The 22,398-nt window shown below is 40.9% G+C and overlaps 1 protein-coding gene across 1 annotated transcript in view; it reads right to left on the minus strand.

Moving 5' to 3' along the window:
* Positions 1-14,118: 14,118 nt before the first annotated feature.
* Positions 14,119-22,398, minus strand: part of LOC119409595 (unconventional myosin-Ie) — a 19,212-nt gene continuing 10,932 nt past the window's right edge. The window contains exons 14-23 of the mRNA XM_037676495.1: positions 18,476-18,557; positions 18,131-18,336; positions 17,913-18,057; positions 17,661-17,775; positions 17,416-17,585; positions 16,735-16,880; positions 15,499-15,645; positions 14,542-14,699; positions 14,393-14,467; positions 14,119-14,312 (exon numbers count right to left, since the gene is read on the minus strand). Coding sequence (XP_037532423.1) covers positions 14,119-14,312; positions 14,393-14,467; positions 14,542-14,699; positions 15,499-15,645; positions 16,735-16,880; positions 17,416-17,585; positions 17,661-17,775; positions 17,913-18,057; positions 18,131-18,336; positions 18,476-18,557 — 1,438 coding nt within the window. The remainder of the gene's footprint in view (positions 14,313-14,392; positions 14,468-14,541; positions 14,700-15,498; positions 15,646-16,734; positions 16,881-17,415; positions 17,586-17,660; positions 17,776-17,912; positions 18,058-18,130; positions 18,337-18,475; positions 18,558-22,398) is intronic.

Here is a 22,398-nt window from a genome sequence, read left to right on the forward strand (position 1 = left end):
ATATATATACATATATATACATATATACACATATATATATACATATATACACATATATATATATACATATATATATACATATATACACATATACACACATATATACATATATATATACATATATACACATATACACACATATATACACATAAATACACACATATATACACATAAATACACACATATATACACATATATACACACATATATATATATATATACATATACACACATATATATACACATATATACATATATACACATATATACATATATACATATATACACATATACACATATATACATATATACACATATATACATATATATATATATATACACATATATACATATATATACATATATACACACATATACACACATATATACATATATACACACATATATATATATACATATACATACACATATATACATATATATACACATATATATATATACATATACACATATATACATATATATACACACATATATATACATATACACACATATATATACATATACACACATATATATACACATATATATATACATATACACACATATATACACATATATATATACATATATACACATATATACACATATATACATATATATACACATATATACATACACATATATATACATATATATATATATATACATATACACATATATATACATATATATATATATACATATACACACATATATATACATATATATATATATATACATATACACACATATATATACACATATATATATACACATATATATATTATTTTGTTGTCGAGTTTTGGACTTGACGTGCTAAGCGTGCCTAATCTGTACAGTCCATCACTTGCTGAAGTGTGGTCTGATCTAGAGAGAGAGTAATGTTGTGTATGTTGTTCAGTGTCAGGAGGGTGATCAGTCTTACATCGGGGAAACTAAACAGTCACTGGCCAAAAGGATGGACCAGCACAGAAGATCAACATCATCAGGCCAGGACTCTGCGGTCTACACTCATCTCCAGGCCAGCGGTCACTCTTTCAGGGATGAAGATGTTCACATCCTGGACAGAGAGGAACGATGGTTTGAGAGAGGAGTAAAGGAGGCCATCTTTGTGAAAAGAAATCGTCCATCATTAAACAGGGGCGGAGCCTCCAGGTTCAACTGTCCCCCTCTTACAATGCTGTGATTGCTAGTATCACTCAGCCCTCTGTGAACAGTAAACAGCCATCAGGTGCTAATGATCCATTGTTAGGCTGATGGTCCTTCTTGAGCATGTGATCAGCTGGTTCTGGTTGTCAGCAGCAAAACTGGTTGATCCACTCTAAGAAGGTGCTATTTAAGAGACTGAGCTGAATACAGCACCTCAGACTGAGGAAGTCCTCAGGATGAGAGATGAAACATTGCTACATTTTTTTTTTGCTTTGTTTTGTTTTTTTTTTTGGTTTTTTGAATGTCCAGAGGACCAGATTGAACTGTTTTGGATTTTTCTACCTGGATTATTGAGCAGCATCAGGATATTTTGTGTGAAATCTTTTTATCTTTTTATTTGTTGCTGACTTCAGACTGAGGAAGTCTTTCAGATGAAAGACGAAACTTTTCTACCTCTTTTTTAGCCCTGAGCAGCGAAGCGCTGCGAAGGCCTATTGTAATCGCTCTGTTCAGGTCCGAGCTATACTTTTTTCCACCAAATGAATTGGTGTTTTGGGGCCTTAGCATATCCCAAAACTCACCAAATTTGGCGGCCGAATCAGGATTGTTGAAAAATTACGTATTTTAAGGGCGTGGCAAAAATCGCAACAGAAACAGATCAAGAGCGCCACCTGGAAATTTTCAAAATACCCTTCACATTAACCTTAGTTTGTTGTAGAAACATGAAATTTGGTACGCTTGTCCAATTCCCCAAGATGCACAGAAAACCCTCTGGCACCAATGTTGGATGATAAACAGGAAGGCGGCCATTTTGGAATGCCAGCCCAATTTTCACACCTTTTCGGCGGTTTACAACCTCCGCATTTGAACGAACTCCTCCTAGGGATTTCACTCAATCGGTTTCAAACTTGGTCATTTTGGTCAAAAGGCATGGGGAACGCAACGTTATCTAAACTGTTCGTTTCGGAGCATACTGAAGGGGCGGGGCCAGACCTCAAAGTTTGACATCTCGCCATGAAAAACGAAACGCTAATATAGCTCCTAAAAGAAAACTGTCTGAGACATCAAACCTTCAGTGATTGATCCACATCCGGTTCCCTGCAAGACTGAATGGTCAAATCATGACATCACTTAAGCCACGCCCCCTGACAACAGGAAGTATAAAGTTTTACTTTGAACGGTCCCTATCTGACCCGTCACCTGATCAGCATGATAGTGTGTCCAGTGACCGAAGACATGTTGGTGTAACTTGCTTTCCAACACTGACAGTTTTGGGTGGAGCATGTGGGCGGTGCGGCGTGGCAAAGTAAGACGTAATGCCGTCGCCATACGTTTGGCTCCAAATTCCACAAATTTGAACCAAGGTGCACCAAAATCAGTATGATCGATCATTATCCACCCCTTGAACAGAAAGATAAGCGGCCAATAGCCTCCACAGCGCCCCCTAGAATATTTTAAAACCTCAGCCCCAAGCCATTTTTTGAACGATAATTCTGAAACTCTGTGAACATCTGTATCATCTCAGGACCTATGAAAATGTCTCTTGGAGCGCTGGTCCAAATCCAACAGGAAGTCGGCCATTTTGGGTCAAAGGGTAATTTTGGGGCGTTTCTAATTGTGAGTTTTAACAAACTCCTAGGAATTTTGAAGGATTGCCTTCAAACTTGGTTGATACGACCTTAAGACATTGGACAGTAAAAGTTATTTGAAGCTTGCGTTTTCGTTTATGTTAAAGGGGCGTGGCCAGACCTCAAAGTTTAGCTTCACGCCATAAATTTCCAAACGCTATAACTTTCACATTGAAAGACCGAAATGCACGAAACTTGGCATGACTCATCCCTGTTGGATGCTTGACGATCCACTGTTTCATATTTTGACGTCATCAAAGCCCTGCCCCCTCAGAACAGGAAGTCTTTTTTAACTTGGAATTCTCCCTCTTTGACACCCTTGACCTAATCAGGATGATCCTGTGTTAGAAGACAGATAATCTGAATTGATTTAAAACGCAAACCGTTTTTGCTGGAAAATGTGTGTGTGGCGAGTGGCGACGCAGCGAATTAAGAAGTGACGCTGTTGTAATATGTTTGTCTTTAAAGTGCACAGATTTCAGCTGAGGTGCACCAAAATCACTGTGATCGATCATTATCCACCCCTTGAACAGGTGTCCATGATAAGTGGCCAATAGCCTCCACTGCGCCCCCTACATTATTCCAACAGTTATATCAGAATGATATATTATCCTATCCGCAACAGATTTTTGGTGCGTCATCTGTGAGCAGTTTTAGACACATTGGCATTGTTGTTTAACATTTGACTCAAGTGCACCCCTAGATTATTCCAAAAGTTAAATCTAAATGATCCATCATCCAATCAGAACCAGATTGTTTTTATGCAAAATCAGTGAGCACATATACACACAATGATATTGTGGTTTAACATATGACTCAAGTGCACGCCCGAGATTATTTAATCAGTTATATCTCAGTGATTTATCATCTGATCTAAGCCAGATTTTGGGTACGTCATTAGTGAGCACTTCTACACACACTGGTATTGTTGTTTAACTTTTGACTTCAGTGCGTCCCCTACATTATTCCAACAGTTATAATCTCAGTGACACATCATCCAATCTGAACCTGAATTTTTGTGCTTCATCAGTGAGCACTTGTACACACACTGGTATTGTTGATTCATGACATCACTTAAGCCCCACCTACTCAGAGAAAAAACTGTTGATTATTGGATGACACTTCCAGCTTCGCACTGTGTAAGATATTAGACTGAAACTTTGTTCGCTAACTGTTGATTACCACACATGACATGTTGAAAGCATAAAGGAAGTGCTTGTCAAACATTCGCAACAAAACAGGAAGTCACCATAACTCCTGTCTGGAAGATCAGATTTCTCCTATACTTGTAAGACCTGCAGCTGGACAAGTAACGACATGGACAGAAGGCGATGTTGAAGATGCAGGAAATGCGCCCCGTGATGAACGCATGCGGGATTGGCACGAGAGCGTTCGCAATGGCGACTGGGTGGACTAGCTGGAGCTCCCGCGGTCTCCATAAAGACGGAGCGGCGCTTTGCTGCGAGGGCCTCAAATGTTACTTTCAGCTTTAACTTGTTTTGTTTTGGAGTTTTTTTGAATGTCCAGAGGACCAGACTTAACCTTTTTGAATCAGCGCTGGTGAGTTGAGCTGTGCCCATGATGTCAGGCACCAATTCACCTTTCCACTGATGAACGCCAGTAAGCATAGCAAGGAAGTCATCGTGCCCTCTAGTGTTACGACCAGTAGTTTCAGAAATAATTTCCCAGTATTTGTCTGATTCCCTGAGTTTACGTGTTAGATACTTGATCACATTTGTCCCAAGGATGAGCTCATCCACTTGACTAGGACAACTAGGCACATACACTGTGCATCCATATACTTCAAACTCTAGATCACAAACCCTCTTTGGATGGGCTCTCTGTCCTCCACATCCAATTAAAACAAGATCTAGATTGTGTTTAAAATCAGTATTCAAGATGCCTGCAGCAATGAGCTTCTCTTCCACAGACTCAGTCACAGAACATGCCATGGAACCTGTGTCCAACATAGCAGACACAGTTCATTCATTCAGACAGGTAAACCTCATTGAGCCTCAAGGACTCATTTACAAGAGAGACCTGATTTAACAAAGAAAGATGACAACAATGGACAACAGCAACAACAATAAACAGTTATAAAAAGTCATACTGCAGTTTTTTGGGTTTTTTTTAGATTTTTTTAAACAATTAGGATGGCTAAAAGAAAAAGGTAACAAAAAAACAGCTAGATTCTAAGGCGAATGTAGAAACTAAAAACAGGAACATGTCTGCATCGGACCCTGCCAGGAGTCCAACAGATTCTTAAAGCCACTTAGAGAGGTCAAAGGTCGAGAGCTTCAGATCTTTTTACAAGATATTCCAGGAAACAGGAGCGGAATAGGAGAAGGTCCTTTTGTCTAGTTCAGTCCTCACTGAGGGAACACTGCAGGTAATGATGTCCTGAGAGCGCACGCTGTAGCTGCACTCACACAGAGACATGTAGGAGGAGATGTATGAAGGCAGCAGACCAGGAAGTGATTTAAAGATGAAAATGTACCAGTGAGAGAGTCTGTGTGAAGTTAATGGTGACCAGTTAACCAGTGAATACTGGGTGCAATGGTGGGTACGGTAGTTACAGCCAGTTATGAATCTTAGTGCACCGTGATAGACAGCATCCAACATCTGCAGCATCCAACATCTGCAGCATCCAACATCTGCAGGGTTCTTGTAGGAGCGTTCATGTAAATAATGTCACCGTAATCAATGGAGGGAAGGAAAGTCACAGAAACAAGGTGTTTCCTAACATTCAGAGTTAGACAGGATCTGTTTCTGAAAAACAAACCCAGTTTAACTTCCAGTTTCTTTACCAAGTTTTCAATGTGGAGCTTAAAAGAGAGATGTGAGTCGACCAAGATAAACAAATATTTATAGGAACCAACAAACTCAATGGGGACACCATTTGAGGATAAAATCAGAGGAAGAACTGCTGGGACCAACTTCCTGGTTGAAAACAGCATCCCTTTGGTTTTGTTGGCATTTAGGACAAGTTTGAGATGGAACAAATCAGACTGGATGATGTTGAAAGTGGACTGCAACTGTTCTAACTCTACACTAAAATGTGTTGTCAGCATAGAAATAGAAGGATGCATCAATTAGTATTGTGTGTGTATATATATATATATATATATATATATATATATACACACATACACGCACACATATACAGAGAGACAGAGAGACGGTATTTTACTAGTTCCACTTGTTAAGGGACATATTTTAGTGGTTCTACTGGTTAATAATAATAATAATACAGAATAAAACAGACTGAAAAACTAAAAACAGGAGGATTAAAAACACATTTAAACGCTATAAAATCTTTCAAATAAAAAGGTCTTCATTTCTGAAAACTTTCTGTAGTCTGGGCTATCCTTAGATGGTCAGGGAGGTTGTTCCACAGACGAGGAGCAGCAGAGCCAAAGGCCCCGACACCCATGGTGCCGTCCATTGTGCACCCAATGTAGCTATGTTTACATGCGCAACATTTTTTGACTGGATTGAAATGTTTTCAGATGAAATAATTGAAATGTGTCGTTTACATGGGCTCAATCTGTTCATGACGAGTGTTTACCTGCAGCTTTGTTCTGGACAGCAGTACTGACATGTGCAGAGTGGTAAACTCTCCTTAAAACACAGAAGAAGAAGTTCTACTTCCTGGATGAACGTAAACAAAGCTGAGCAGCACAATGGACCCTGGACAGGTTTAAATGATGGTGGAGACGTTGCTGCGCTCCCTGACTGAGCTGCAGGTGACGCACATCATCCTGAGCTCGTTCTCAGTTTCTAGTAGAAATGATGTCGCTCACAGACCAGTTTTACTTCCCGACATGCTAATGTTATTAGCATTAGCCAGGAGGAAATGACAAAGCTGCACATGTGCAGTCAGGTCACTTTTTCACCATCAGATAAAAACGAACAGATCAAATGTTTACATGCGCACCGATCGGGTTATGAATCAGCGTAAACCACCCGTTTGGTTCTGATCACAAATTATATCGGATCACTCTGAATAAACAAAAAATAACCCGAACGGGGCGTTTACATGACACGTTCTTATTCTGAACGGCCGTTTGATCCAGTTACTGATGTCCATGAAAACATAGCTTGTGCTCCCATGGTTTCATCCATTGTGCTCAGTTTTGTCCGGGGAGGGCGGAGCTGGTGGGAATTTGTGGAGCGGAGGATTCGTGTTGACGTCTGAGCAGTGAGCAGTTCTTTAAGATGGTGTGGAGCATTGCTGTGAATGGATTGGTGGGTGAGTCAGGAAACGTTGTATTCAATACGGAGCGAAATGGGAAGCCAGTGCAGAGATTTAAGGATTGGGGTGATGTGGTCATGTTTCCTTTGCTTCATCAGAATCCTGGCTGCACTGTTCTTTACATATTGAAGTCTTTGAATGTGCTTGGATGAAATTCCATAAAAAAGTGCATTGCAATAATCCAGTCTTGAGGAGATGAAAGCTTGGACAAGTTTTTCAGCACCAGAAAAGGAGAGTAATGGACGGACTTTGGAGATGTTTTTGAAAAGAAAGAAAGAAGTCTTGCAAAGGTTGTTTTATATGTGATTCAAATGTAAGATGAGAATCAAATCTTACACCAAGATTAGGCACTGTCTCTGAAAAGGGAATGTTTTGGCCAGAGAGATTATTGTAGAGATATATGTTGAGTGAGTCTGATGTGGGGTACCAACCAAAATAGCTTGTGTTTTTGATGTGTTTAATTGGAGAAAGTTGGCATTCATCCAGGCTTTTACCTCTTCAAGACAGGTGGTGAGAGGAGAGTGATGAACCTGTAGAATCTATTTTGATATAGAGCTGCAAGTCATCTGCATAACAATGAAAAGATATCCTGTGATGAGTTATAATGTGACCGAGGGGGAGGATGTAGAGGGTAAATAATGTGGGCACAAGGACTGACCCCTGAGGAACACCACAGGTGACTGTGTGATTCCGAGATCTTGCTTCCCCAATGGAGACATACTCGGATCTGTCAGAGAGGTAAGAATGGAACCATTCCAGCGCTGTCTCAGTCAGTCCTGCAGTGTGTTGTAGGTGGTGGAGAAGGATGCCATGATCCACAGTATCAAAAGCTGAGCTCAAGTCCAGGAGGATCATAAGGGAGGGAGAACCAGCATCAGCTGCCATCAGAAGGTCATTTGTGACCCTGACCAGAGCTGTTTCCGTGCTATGAGCTGAATGAAAGCCGGACTGGAATACCTCATATTTATTATTAGTGGTGAGGTGGTCATGTAGACGGACTGCCACAAGTTTTTCCAGCACTTTGGACAAAAATGGAAGGTTGGCAGCAGGTCTATAGTTGACATGATGGGCTGGATCCAAGGTGGGCTTTTTAAGAAGAGGTTTGATGATTGCTATTTTCAAGGTAGGTGGGACAAAACCAGTTTGGATGGAGAGGTTTATCACAGATGTGATCAAAGGACTGATGAAAGAGATGTTTCTTTTCAGCAGAGCAGTGAGGAAAGGATCGAGGACACAAGTGGAGGATTTCATTCCTTTGATAATAGCTGTCACTTCTTGCTCGGAGACTGATGCAAAACATCGAAGAATTTGAAGATTGTTGTCCTGGGGCTTGTAAAATGGTGCAGGTGAAACTACCAAGTTTGTCAGGGCAGACCGGATGATGTGAATTTTTAATGGAAAAAGTCCATAAAGTTATTGCAGTGTTCATCAGTTGTTTCTGTAAGTGAGGGGGGTTTGGGTTGAAGGAGATGGTTTACTGTGGAAAAAAGTTGTTTGGAGTTCCCAGGGCTGTTGTTAATGATGGCAGAGTAGTGGTTGGAACGTGCTTCATGGAGGGCCTTTGCATAAATCTTTTGATGCTCCTGATAGGCCTGCTTATGAACCGTGAGTCCAGAGCTGATGTATCGACGCTCAAGGGCACGTCCAGCTGTTGTCAAGTGTCTCAGCTCATCATTGTACCAGGGAGCTGAACGGGTAACGCTGACAGCTCTAGTTTAACAGGTGCATACAGGTTCAAAAGGTCACTCAGGGTTTTATTGTAGAAGTCCACTGACTCACTAAGGGATGATGGATGAACAGTAAGGCTGTGCTGAAGGTCTGCTATATCGGAGTTGATGTTTTTCAGGTTCCTGAAAGAGAATTCTTGCTTTTGTTTACACTGTTTAGTTGGACTGGGCAGCTCCATAGAAATGGTCTTGTGGTCAGAGACACCAAGATCTTGTACATTTACATTACTGGCAATAACTGACTATGTGTCTCGGTGAATTCATGCAACCTTTATTTAAACAGATCAGTCACATTGAGCCTCGAAGGCTCATTTACAAGTGAGACCCGAATGGGTTAGATTTCACTGGTTCCACTGGTTAATGGGCCAAATTTATTTGGTTCCACTGGTTAATACATAGTTCCCATGTGATGTAACATCAGGGGCATTTCCAGTGCGTCCTCCACGTTGGGAGGCTGCCTCTAGCAGCAGGTACAGACACAGCGCAGTTTACTGGTAGTTCATTTTATCTAGGTTTTTTTTTCTTTAAGTAAACTGCACTGGTTGTTTCGTGTTGTTAGAGGATGTTACAGCGGGTAAACGTTTGGGCAAAGTGCCGTTTTCACTTAATACCAAAAATAATGAAATGTGAAGGAGCTCCATGGAGGAGCTCACCTCAGAACATCTTGAGTCTGGATAAGGATCTGCCCTCCAAGACTTCGTGCTCCCATCACTTTTTGTCCGGTAAACAAAAAATTATATATAAATCATTTTGTGAAACAATTTCAGAACAATGTCAGAGTATAACTGTGTGTGTTGGAACTGGTTCTTAATGATTTAACGTCTCTACTACTGTAGTTAGCTTAGAATGCTATGCTACGAGCTAACCTCCACACCGTAACACTCACAGCAACAAAGTTCTGGTTCTGGTCCCGTGTTGAGCCTGGACTGTTTGTTGTCAGGAGGCTGCACTTTATTTTATTTAAACCTTTATTTAGCTGGTTAGATCTGATTGAGACAGTTTACACATCTTTATTTCAAGATAGACCGGGTCAATATGACGTTACAGCAGCTCACAAAACATGAGCCGTCATTAAACCAGTTATTAAAACACATTTAAAATAATGATGAGAAAAACACACGTGAAGCTAAAATTGTACTAAAATGTGAGTGAATATCAGTTACCTACAGTAGATAGAAACGTGAATCTCAAAATTACAAGTTGTGCTAACAGTATCTTTTTGGAAGGAACTACCAAAGAAGAGGTAATGGATGTTGTAAATGAGCTTGCAGATAAAAGATCAAAGGATTGGGTTGACATGGATATGATGTTTGTAAAAAACACGAGTTATGTCATTGAGCCGTTTGTACACATCTGTAACCTGTCATTCAAATCAGGAATATTTCCAAATAATATGAAAACAGCCAAAGTGGTTCCACTTTTTAAAAATGGGGATAAACGTGACTTTAATAATTATAGACCAATATCACTGTTACCGCAATTTTCAAAGATTTTGGAGAAATTATTTGGGATCAGATTGGATCAATTCATTGACAAATAAAACACACTAAGTAACAGTCCATATGGATTTAGAAAAAATAATTCCACATCAATGGCACTAGTTGAATTGGTGGAGCAGATAATAAATACAGTTGATCAGAAGAAGAGTTGTATTAGTATTTATGTTGATTTAAGGAAGACATTTGATGCTATAGATCATGGAATTCTTCTTGAGAAACTATATAAATATGGTATTAGAGGGACAGCATCAAAGTGGGTAAATAGTTATTTGGAAGATAGAAAACAATTTGTTCAAATACATAACATAAGATCTAAATTTAGTAATATCACATATGGCGTGCCTCAGGGCTCTGTACTTAGACCCAGGTTATTTAATTTGTATGTGAATGACTTGGTTAATGTGTCAGACTTTTTTAGCTGTATTTTATTTGCAGATGACAACATTTATTTGTAAAGGTGATGATACAGAACAAATGCTGGAGTTAATATGGTCAGAATTTGTAAAAATCCAAAACTGGTTTCTTCTAAATAAGTTATCATTAAATCTGGATAAAACCTATTACATGATACACAGCAACAGAAAAACAGATGTTCACGCTCCATTTTTGGTAGGTGGAACTGAAATTTGTAGTTAGTGAGGTGAAATTTTTGGGTGTTATTATTGATGAGAAATTAACATGGAAACCTCACATAAACAATTTGAGAACAAAAATATCTAAATCGATAGTAATTCTGTATAAAGTAAGAGAGTTATTCACTGATAAAGCAATGTTTATGTTGTATAATGCAATAGTTGTTACTTATTTGCTTTATTGTATTGAATTCTGGGGTAACGCGTGTAAAACTATAATTAATCCTTTGCTCATTTTACAGAAAAGAGCTGTACGAATTATTATGAAAAAAAAAACAAGATATCCGTTGAATACTTTATTTTATCAACTGAAAATTCTGAAATTCTATGATTTGGTTAATTATAACATTTTGTTGCTTATGTATAGGGCACATAAAGACATGTTGCCTGTTAATATTCAAACGAATTTTGTTAAAAGAGAGAGTTTATATGTTCTTAAAGGAATTGAGATGTTTGTGAAGCCTTATTTTAGGACTAGTTTGAAGGAACGATCCACAATAATTCAGGGAATAGGATTGTGGAATGTTTGGATGATAACGTTAAAAATGCCACATCACTGTTAACATTTAAGAGACTGATAAAGACGAGTTTCTTGAAAGAATATGGAAATCGTTAATATAAATCTACTTAAGTTGTTGTCTTATTTGATTTAGATGTTTGAATTTTTATGTTTTTAACTTGGCTACATTGTTATCTTTGTGAATTATATTTTAATTTAAATTTGTAAAAATATTTTGATTTACATTAAAATTAGGTAAAAAGGAGCTGTTTTCATAAAACTAGTTCTTCTGCCACCTTTCATTTTATTTTATACACATTTTTTGATTGTATTTTATATATATAATCTATATATATAGATAGATATATCTTGTGTTTAGTTTTTTTAATTATGTTTTTAAATGAAATGAATAAAATTTAAAAAAGCATTTACTAAACAAATCTTAAATAATTAATATAAATACATGCTATACAGTACACACTGTGTATGATACTGTATATACTGTACAGTATATGCACCACACACACACAGTATTTAATATACATACTATTTGAACACTGCAACATTGAGAACTATCAGTTTGTTTTATGAGTTCCTCTTTACTCTCATGTGTGAACAAAGCAGTGGCTGCATCTGTACTGAAAATATTCCATAACACAAGTTCATCTTTGTGTATTACAACATTTGTTTTATTGAATTATTAGTTTTTCAGGAAGTCGTGCACACAAGTCCAGCACAGACTGGTCTCCTGCACTGGAGCCGACAGACCCTGACTCTGAGAACATCAGCAGCAGAGGAACAGCAGGTAATGACACAAGCAGCCGGCACCATCATTCAAACATATTCAAGGAAATCTAAGATAAAATTAATACATTCAATATAAAATTGAACATATAACTTTGTGAATGAGTAAAAATGTTAGCAACTGTATTAATTGTCTTATTTTAAGAGTTTGTGATGCAACATGACAATGTTACTAATCTTTTTTTTTTTTTAAGGTACAGACGAGTGAAGGGCCGAGTTCAATCCAAAGAAAAGCTCCAGAGTGAGGACTCTCCTAGACCTGGGTCCAGTCTCAGATCCTAGACCTGGGTCCAGTCTCAGATCCTGGACCTGGGTCCAGTCTCAGATCCTAGACCTGGGTCCAGTCTCAGATCCTGGACCTGGGTCCAGTCTCAGATCCTGGACCTGGGTCCGGTCTCGGATCCTAGACCTGGGTCCAGTCTTGGATCCTGAGGGGTTGGTGGTCCCACATGACGAGGAATCTGTTCCAGTGTGTTTAAAGTCAGAACCTCCACTGGTCTCCATCAGTCCTTGTTGATCTGGTATTTATTCTGTACCCTCTATGATCAGCAGCATGGAGTCATTTCATTAAAAGACATCAAATCTCCCACAGTTCTCATCTTGTATCACTTTCAACTGTGTTGAATTTCTAATTATAGGCTTTGACTTAGAACTGTGTCAGTCTCCTCCTGGAGGAGGAACATGCAGCAACATGCATGCTTGTATGTTTAGTACATGTCAATAAAACACTAAACTGGTAAGTTGTTAAAGAACAATCACTACAGCCAGGTTTTATTGATGTGCAGTAGAATAAAGTCCAGTAGAGGCGACATCACAATGAAACTGTTTCTCAGTACTGGAGATTAAACAGAGGATCTTCATTATTGAAATAAAGAAGGTGAAACTTGGTGCAACCGTTTTATTCAAACTAAAGATAAGCACACGCACATTTAGGAATGCATGTTGCACATCCACATGTTGAAAAGCAGGTTCATTTATAGAAATGATGTTTTCACTCATTTGTTGCTGTGGTGCACGACTGCACAACTTCTGGACCAAGTGGAGTTTCATCTTCTGGGAGAACCTCACACAGAAACACAACACAGGAGGAAACCATTAAAATCTGTTCTCGTTTCAGGGTTTTAAAACTTTTAACCAATGGATTAAAAGGAGTTACCAAACCGTAACTTTTCACCACTAACTTTATTAACAAAGGCAGTCAGTGGAAAATAAATAAAATCAGTGACACTTACTGTAGCACGTTAAATACTATGAGCAATAATTACACGTGATTTATTTTGTTAACACCGAGTATGAAAGTCAGTCACAGGTAAAATAAATAAAGTGTAATGTGAGAAATAATCAGTGATATTTACTGTAGCACAAGTTACATCAGCTAAACTGTGCTACAGTAAATAACAGCCATCTTGAATGCAGCACAGATTAGTTTAGCTGATGTAGCATGTAGCTATGTAGCATGTAGCTATGTAGCATGTAGCTATGAGGAACATCTACGTGTATATTATTGTAACTACTTACTCTGCCAGTCACCAGAACTTTGTTAACATGAAGAGTTCGGACGTCCGTCACAAATCCGTCATTGATTATGAACATCTGTGGATTTAAAGCTGAAGCTCCTCCGTGGTAGCACTCCTGGTGTTCATTAATAATTAACGATATCAAAGTAACTTCTCGGTGACGACTTGTCCGCTTCGTCTGACATCATTTCTTTCCTCCTCATAGGGACCGCAGCTGTTTTACGCCTAGATCTTGCTCTTGGTCAAGAGTATCAACATACTGAGCTCTGGTCTGTCTAAGCATCTTCTTCACATGCGCCTCAACAAATGGCAGAAAACCCGGTATTGCGCAATACTGGTCACATTTGTGAGAACTATATATTTGTCAGATTTTACTGGTTCCACTGGTTACTCTCACAAGGGGTCTCACCCTGCAGCACCCTGATCCGGGACGTTCATGAAACCCATGTCTTGGTTCCGAGGTTGCTGATGTCCAGAGCGATGCTGGTTCTGTAGACGGGGCAGGGTGGGCTGCTCCATGCTGGTCTGCTTCCTGAGCAGGGAGGCTCTGGAGAAGGTCTGCTGGCCTCTTTGTGCTCCGCTGCTTCTCAGAGGAAGTCCTGAAGCAAAAATAAAAATCAATCATCATCCTGACATTCAGACAGAGAGGTTCTGGCACTTGAACCAGATCTACATTTACCAGAGGTGTTATGCTTGGTGGGCGGAGCCCAGCTGCCCCTGTATTGGCTTTTACGATTGTCTTTCCTCGTTGGTCCTGCAGATCAGACGAGACAGGAAGTGAAGAAAGGGACACAAAGTTTTTAGTAACACAACCTTGTTAGAACTTACTGGAATTTTTGGGAAGACCAGGCCCAATGAAGACCTGCAGGACCTTCCCACTGGCCTTCAGTACCGCCTCGTCCCCCTGGCCCACTTGGAACTGGATTTGCCTGGAGCCTGAAGAGCTGAACGGACCCCAGCCACCTTTCTTCACCTTAAACTCCAGACTGGAGGATGGAAAGGACATAAAAGTTCTGAAAGTCCAAACTCCTCAGAGTGTGTCAGCAAATGTTCAGCACCATTGTCAGTGGTGTCTGTATGGAGTTCTGATCAGACTTCCTGTTTGAGGGTGCCTGGGATTCTGGTTTCGTTTTTGTAAAGCCAGGATCAAACAACAATGAGCCATAATGTGACAGGATGCTGTCATGTGACATCCTGTTTCATTCCCAGAACTGGGTTCTGGGTCCAGCGTTCTGAGCGTGGTTTGATCAGAATGCAGGACATGCAAACACATTTCAGTAACAAGTAGATACTTCCTAGTTTGCATTAGCAGCTAACAGAAGACCCCATGTGGACGGCTGTGGCTGAGTGGTTAGAGTAGACGTCCTCCAATGTAAGAGTTGAGGGCTCGATTCCACCAGCAGTCACATGCCGAAATGTCCCTGGGCAAGACACTGAACCCCTCATTGCCTCCGATGTGTCTCATCAGTGTATGAATGTGATGAAAGCACTGATTATTCTCTGTAGAGATCTAGTATAGAGCTGTATGAATGGGTGAATGAGGCACAGATTGTTGTAAAGATCTTTGAGTATCTTGATCAGATAGAAAGGCGCTGTATAAGTAGAGTCCATATATCATTTACCATTTACCATTACCTGCAGGCTGCAATAGATTTACACCTTCAACCCAAACAGACACGAGGGGGGTTGTTGGGACAGACATGGACAGTCATAACAGATGTGGACAGATGTAGACAGCCCCTGAAGGACACCCAAACAGGAAGTGAAGCAGAGTCTTATACTGACAGGTTGTTGAATTTGAGCGGCAGCTTCCTGTCGGTTCGTTCCTGGAAGCGTTTGACCAGCAGGCTGAGGAACTCTGTCTTAAAGACGCTCTCAAGAACGCTGTCGTACTCCGCCTCGTGGATGATGAAGAGGTCATCCTGCAGGGTACTGACAGACAGACAGGTCAGACAGACAGACTGGTCAGAAAAACAAGACAGGTCAGACAGAAAGATATGACAGACAGGTCAGACAGACAGGTCAGACAGACAGGTCAGACAGACAGGTCAGACAAACAGACAGGTCAGACAAACAAACAGACAGGTCAGACAGACAGATTAGACAGACTGGTCAGACAGACAGGTCAGAGAGAATGGTCAGAAAGACAGGCCAGACAGACATACATGTCAGTCAAACAGGTCAGTCAGACAGACTGGTCAGACAAACAGACACGTCAGACAGACAGGTCAGACAAAGAAACAGGTCAGACAGACAGGTCAGACAAACAAACAGACAGGTCACACAGACAGGTTAGACAGACTGGTCAGACAGACAGGTCAGACAGACTGGTCAGACAGGTCAGACAGACAGGTTAGACAGATAAGTTAGACACAGGTCAGACAGACAGACAGGTCAGACAGACAGGTCAGACAGACAGGTCAGACAGACAAGTTAGACAGACAGGCCAGACAGACAGACAGGTCAGACAGACTGGTCAGTCAGACAGACAGACGGGGCAGACTGGTCAGACAGACAGACAGGTCGGACAGACAGATCAGTCAGACAGACAGGTCAGAGACATACTGGTCGGACAGACAGACAGGTCAGACATGAATTAAAATTAAATCTCATAGATTAATCTCATTTACTCTGCAGGTTTTTGTCTTTTTGTTTTTTCTGAGGATTTTGTGGTCCAGTTCTGGCTCTGATCTGGTTCTTACAGAACTGTCACTGTTTTTACTGCAGTTTATTGTTGTCATTTACTGTTTTGTTGTCTGTACTTTATATGTTCTGTCTGAAACAGGTCCCTCTTGCAATTGAGTCCCCATGGCTCAATGAGACTAGCCTGTATAAATAAAGGTTGAATGAATGAATGAATGAATGAATGAATGAATGAATGAATGAATGAATGCTACTTGTAGTTTTTACCCTATTTTTCTTTTATGTGTTTTGACTCTACTTCTGGTTCTGACCCAGGTTCATGCTGGAGAGTTTTCCTGGTTCTTGTTTAGGTTCTTGGTCTTAGTTCTAGGAGCGTACCTTAAAGACACAGACTGGACTTTGCTGACTTCAATCTTTCTCTTGAGAACCTCCTGGATTTGACCTTTATCTGGACCCTGCTTCACCTTCTCTCGACCAATCATGTAGAGGAAGTTTGGTGTCAGGATGAGGTCCCGTTTCACCGTCTGCAGAACAATAGGAACATATCAGAGAACCACAGGAGAACCATCGACAGAAGCATTTGGGCCAACACAACCACGGCAACGATAGGAGCTTACAGAGAAGGTAACTTGACCTCCTCTGTCTTCTCTGACAATAAATACATTTCCACTGAAATATTTAGGTTTATTGTGGTCTACACCACATCAGTGGATCACCTGTAGAGAAACATCCAGGAGTTAACACAACAACAAGACAGAAAGACATCAGCAATGACCCTTAAAGAAGCAGCTGTTGCTGCCCACCAGAGAAAGGTCAAAGGTCATTTAGAGTTCATCACTCTACAGAGAGAAATATTATTCACAAGAGGGAAAACATTTCATACAGCCGAGTCTTCATTGGAAATTCACCCTGACGGTCGGACCGAGCAGTGCTCAGAGAAATAAGCTGCATCTGAGACTCTACAGGAGGTTCAAGGTCAAAGGTCATGAAAAAACAAAAGTATAGCTTTAGAGTTGTCTTGTCCAATGACATTGGTTCTTGAATTGAATTTTGTTTTACCCTAAATCTTCGATCAAATTTCAACACAACATCAGCAAAGTCGATCCTCTCTCTGCGTCCAACGAACTGTCTGAGCTCAGGGTGGTTGTCCGTCCCGATGTAGTCTCCCACAAAGTTCCTGTTGATGCTGTTTCTGCGCCGCTCTTTCTTGTTCAGCAGAACATCAGAGGCTGGGAGAGGCAGCAGATGAAGTTCAGAGAAAGAGCCTTGGAAAATTAGAGGGGATTCTTCTGCTGCTCTCTTACCTTCCTCTCTCATCTTGACGTATTTGCGGACAGCGATGTGTTTGCGCCAGGCCTTCTGGATGACACGAGCGTAACCGTTAAATTTTCTCTCCCTCATCTCCTCCAGCAGGAAGAGCTGCAGAAATGAAACAAGCAACCAGAACAGAATCTGTCGGGTCAGGTTTCAGGATCTGTGAACCCTACTGTTTCAGCTAGCAAGAACTTTACTTTGAAAGTTTGCAAGAAAGGAAACACTTCCTGAACATTTCATACCGACTCTGGAGCTTTGATGAAGATTTTGTTTTTTCCTAGCTGGAATTGGTCTTGGTCCATGTTGACCGAGCGGAGAAGGTGTAGGACTCCCTGACGCTCCTCGCCCCTCCACTGAGGCCAGGTCTCCTTGGTTAAGATGGCGTACCTGCAGAACATGAGTCCATTAGAACATTTGAAGTACCATCTGGGTCTGGTTCTTGCGGTCTTGGATATGTGACCTGTGCAGGAACTTGTTGAAGACTCGACGGTAGGCGTATCCAGCCCGACGAACTCTGATGTTCTCTCGGAGGCCCAGATACTCCACCTGGTGTCTAACTCGGTTCTCCTCCCAGTCCCGGGACTTTTTGGTCTCATTGGGTTTAATGCAGCGGATGTAATGGGGGGTGCATTTCATCAGGGTCTGGACCAGACTGTTGGCTTGTTTCTAAATAGAAGGAGGAAGGGATTAACCTGTTGGACCTTTCCTGAACTTATAACAGTAAACACCAGGTGGAACGGTTCAATCTTGGTTAGTAAATAACCATTTACCTCATACATGATACATCTGTCACTATTTGTCTCACCTTGATCTTATTGCTCGCAGTGGTTGGTCGTCCTCTCTTTTCTGCCTCCAGGTTCTCCGGGAACAGAGCTCTGATGAACGGACTGACCACAAACACATCTTTTTACAGAGAAGCAAACTATTTGTTCTCAGTTTAACCACCAACAAATAAATACACACTCTAAATTGTACAATAGTTTGCTTTTAATGGAAAGAGACAGTATGTTAACTAAATGTCAAGAAGAGTTACAGACTGATTTACATGTTACTGAGTAAAATAAGTATTTGATCCTCAACAATCTGCCCGGATTCCAGCTCCTACAAATTGACTGACCGATTACGACCAACAAACCAACCAATAAACCAATACAATACAACTTTATTTATAAAGTACTTTAAAACAACACCGTTTGTCACAGTGCTGTACACTAACACATACAAGCATAAAAACTATAAACTCAACAGATACCATAAAAGTAATGAAGTACCAAATCCTAAAACAGCAAACAGTAACAACTATAAAACAAATAACTTAAAAACAGCAAAACTACTATTTCAAGCTGAGTTAAAAGCCAAAGAGAAAAAATGAGTCTTCATAGCAGATTTAAAAACAGGAAGTGATGTCAGAGGCAGCTCGTTCTACAGTTCAGGGGCAGCGACTGAGAACGCTCGGTCACCTCAGCCTCCTGTTGGACTTTGGGACGGCCAACAGCAGCTGATCAGCTGATCTGAGAGAGCGTGAGGGAATGTACAGCTACAGCAGGACGGACAGATACTGTGGGGCGAGACCATGAAGACATTTGAATACAAACAAAAGAACCTTAAAATTAATCCGGAAACGAACTGGGAGCCAGTGTAGTGATTTTAAGACAGGGGTGATGTGCTCTCGTTTTCTGATTTTGAACCAGAAAGACTATCATGAGAAAGTTATGACACTCCTTAGTGACTTAACCACTTATGAACCTCTGAAAAGAGATCCAGGAAGTGGTTACAAGAAGAAGTTAATAGATTGCCTGAAAATTTTGGAACAGGACAAGGCTATTGACCGTTTTCTGTACCACAGACTGTACCCAGGGGAGGCCACACCTAGTCTGTATGGTTTATCTAAAATCCACAAACAAGGTGTACCTTTAAGACCTATTGTTAGCATGATTAACTCTGTCACTTACAATGTTTCCAAATATCTGGCGTCTGTACTCATCCCTTTAGTTGGCAGCTCAGAACACCACATACAGAACACCATGGACTTTGTGGACAAGGTGAGGGATGTCATCATGGAGACTGAAGAAACAATGGTCTCTTTTGATGTCACATCACTCTTTACGTGCATTCCTGTTGATGATGCAGTAGAGGTGGTCAGTTTAAGATTAAAATCAGACACCACTCTGAGCAGCAGGACCACACTTTCCACAGAACAACTGTGTCAACTCTTGAAACTGTGCCTGCAGTCAACCTACTTCACATATGGGGAGCAATATTATAGGCAGAAACATGGGTGTGCTATGGGGTCTCCAGTTTCTCCTATTGTTGCCAACCTGTACATGGAGGAGGTAGAAAAGAGAGCCTTGACGTCCTTTTCAGGGACACCACCAAGTCATTGGTTCAGGTATGTTGACGACACCTGGGTTAAAATTAAATCTCAGGAAGTCCAACATTTTACTGACCACATCAACTCTGTGGATAAATACATCAAGTTCACACGAGAAGATGTAAAAAATGGCAGGTTGGCTTTCTTGGACTGTGAGGTCTCAGTCTCTGATAGAGGACATTTGCAAACTGAGGTGTACCGCAAACCCACCCACACAGACCAGTATTTGCAGTTTGACTCCCATCACCCTTTGGAGCACAAGTTAGGAGTCATCAGGACTCTGTACCACAGAGCAGACAGCATCCCCACTAGCTCAGGAGCCAGGCAGAAGGAGAAATCCCACACAAGACAGGCTCTAGAGCAATGTGGATATCCTAACTGGGCCTTCCTGAAAGAGAGAAGAAACCCAAACAGGACTCCAGTCAGGAGTAAAGGAGGCCATCTTTGTGAAAAGACACCGTCCATCATTAAACAGGGGTGGAGCCTCCGGGTTCAACTGTCCCCCTCTTACAATGCTGTGATTGCTAGTATCACTCAGCCCTCTGTGAACAGTAAACAGCCATCAGGTGCTAATGATCCATTGTTAGGCTGATGGTCCTTCTTGAGCATGTGATCAGCTGGTTCTGGTTGTCAGCAGCAAACTGGTTGATCCACTCTGAGAAGGTGCTATTTAAGAGACTGAGCTGAATACAGCACCTCAGACTGAGGAAGTCTCTTGGATGAGAGACGAAACGTTTCTACATTTTTTTTTTTTTGCTTTGTTTTGTTTTTTGGTTTATTAGAATGTCCAGTGGACCAGATTGAACTGTTTTGGACTTTTATACCTGGATTATTGAGCAGCATCAGGATATTTTGTGTGAAATCTTTTTATTTTTTTATTTGTTGCTGCTGTTACACTTGAATTTCCCATCCATGGGACAATAAAGGCTGTTTCTATTCTAAATTCTCCAGAGAGCTTGGTGGCTTAGGTTTGGGAGAATATTAGGGTGTCAGATGAGACCAAAAATCAGATCTCTGGCATCAGTTGGACCAGCTGTGTTTGGAGGAAGAACAATGCTGAGTGTGAATAACTCCATCCCCACAGTCAAGCGTGGAGGTGGAAACTTTATGAAGTACAAACTGACAAAGAACTGTAAACTCTTGGACCAGAACTTTTGTCGTCCAGCCAGAACACTGAAGATGGGTCATTGATGGGTCTTCTTGCTGGATACTGACTCAAAACATCCCACCAAGGAAACAAAGTAGCAGCTAAAGCAGAACCAGGACCTGGAGCACCCAAGCTGGTCTCCAGACCTCAGTCCTGCAGAGGGTCTGTAAAGCAGCTGAACCTTCAAGTTGCAAAACAGCAGCCAAGAAACCTGAAGGACTTTGAGTTTCTGTAAAGAAGAGTAGCTCAAAATCTTTCCTGTTCATTCCATGACATGTAAATATGTTGCGTAAACAAAGATTTGTTTTTCAGGATTTGTTGTTGATTTTCTGTCTCTTTTTATTGAGAAAAAAATAAAACTGAGCAAAACTGAAATCAGCAAACTTTAACCTGGTTTCAGGTCTCACCTGGTTCTACTATTAGTGCTTAGCATATTTTTAATTAATGTTTTTTTTTCCTCACTGGCTCTCTAACGAGGCGCACGCTTTCTCCCCGCTCTCCTCCTGCCTTTTTGCTCTCTGTCTGTCTATCAGAGCAGCTCCTATTTTTACACATTTTCCAAAATGAAAACTACTGTTTTGGATCTGACCGACTGGACTTTCAACGCGAATGACAAAATCTTTTCAACAAAGCGACAGGGTCCTGGAGAACCCTCATCTGCTCGGACGAGACGCATGCAGATGGATATACCTCTGGGGGGATGTGTCGACCTCTGCTATCGATCGAGGACGCTGAAATTGCATATAACTGGATTTATGATAACAGGCTTCCTGTTTTTGGAATAGTCTGGTTCCTGGTTTATGAACATACAAAGAAGGCGGCCGCAGATAATTTGGACCTCGTCAGCAGCTGCCTGTGTGAAGGTTGGTTCGTGCTTTGAAGACTCAAAATCAGCTGATTTACGAGCTAAACCGTAAGATAGAAGTGATTTGAATCGCAGGCCACCTGCGGCTTTGGACTCATCAGCATGAAACGTTCTTGAAGAGGCTCGAAAGCACGGACCAGTAGAATGCACCCTGATCTGGACATTTCAGACCTTGGAAGTACCAGTAAGACTCAAGGCTGACAAGGAAAAAACAGTCTGTCTGAATAAATCAACTATTGTGGATTATCTGACTCCATGGTTGGCCTCGAACAGGCCGACTTATCAATTTCTCCTGGGAAATGTGTAAACTAAGGAAAAGCTTTGTCTATCGCAACACCCCCCCCC

The sequence above is a fragment of the Nematolebias whitei genome, chromosome 5, assembly GCF_014905685.2.
Source record: "Nematolebias whitei isolate Nwh7 chromosome 5, NemWhi1, whole genome shotgun sequence".
NCBI classification, from domain to species: domain Eukaryota; kingdom Metazoa; phylum Chordata; class Actinopteri; order Cyprinodontiformes; family Rivulidae; genus Nematolebias; species Nematolebias whitei.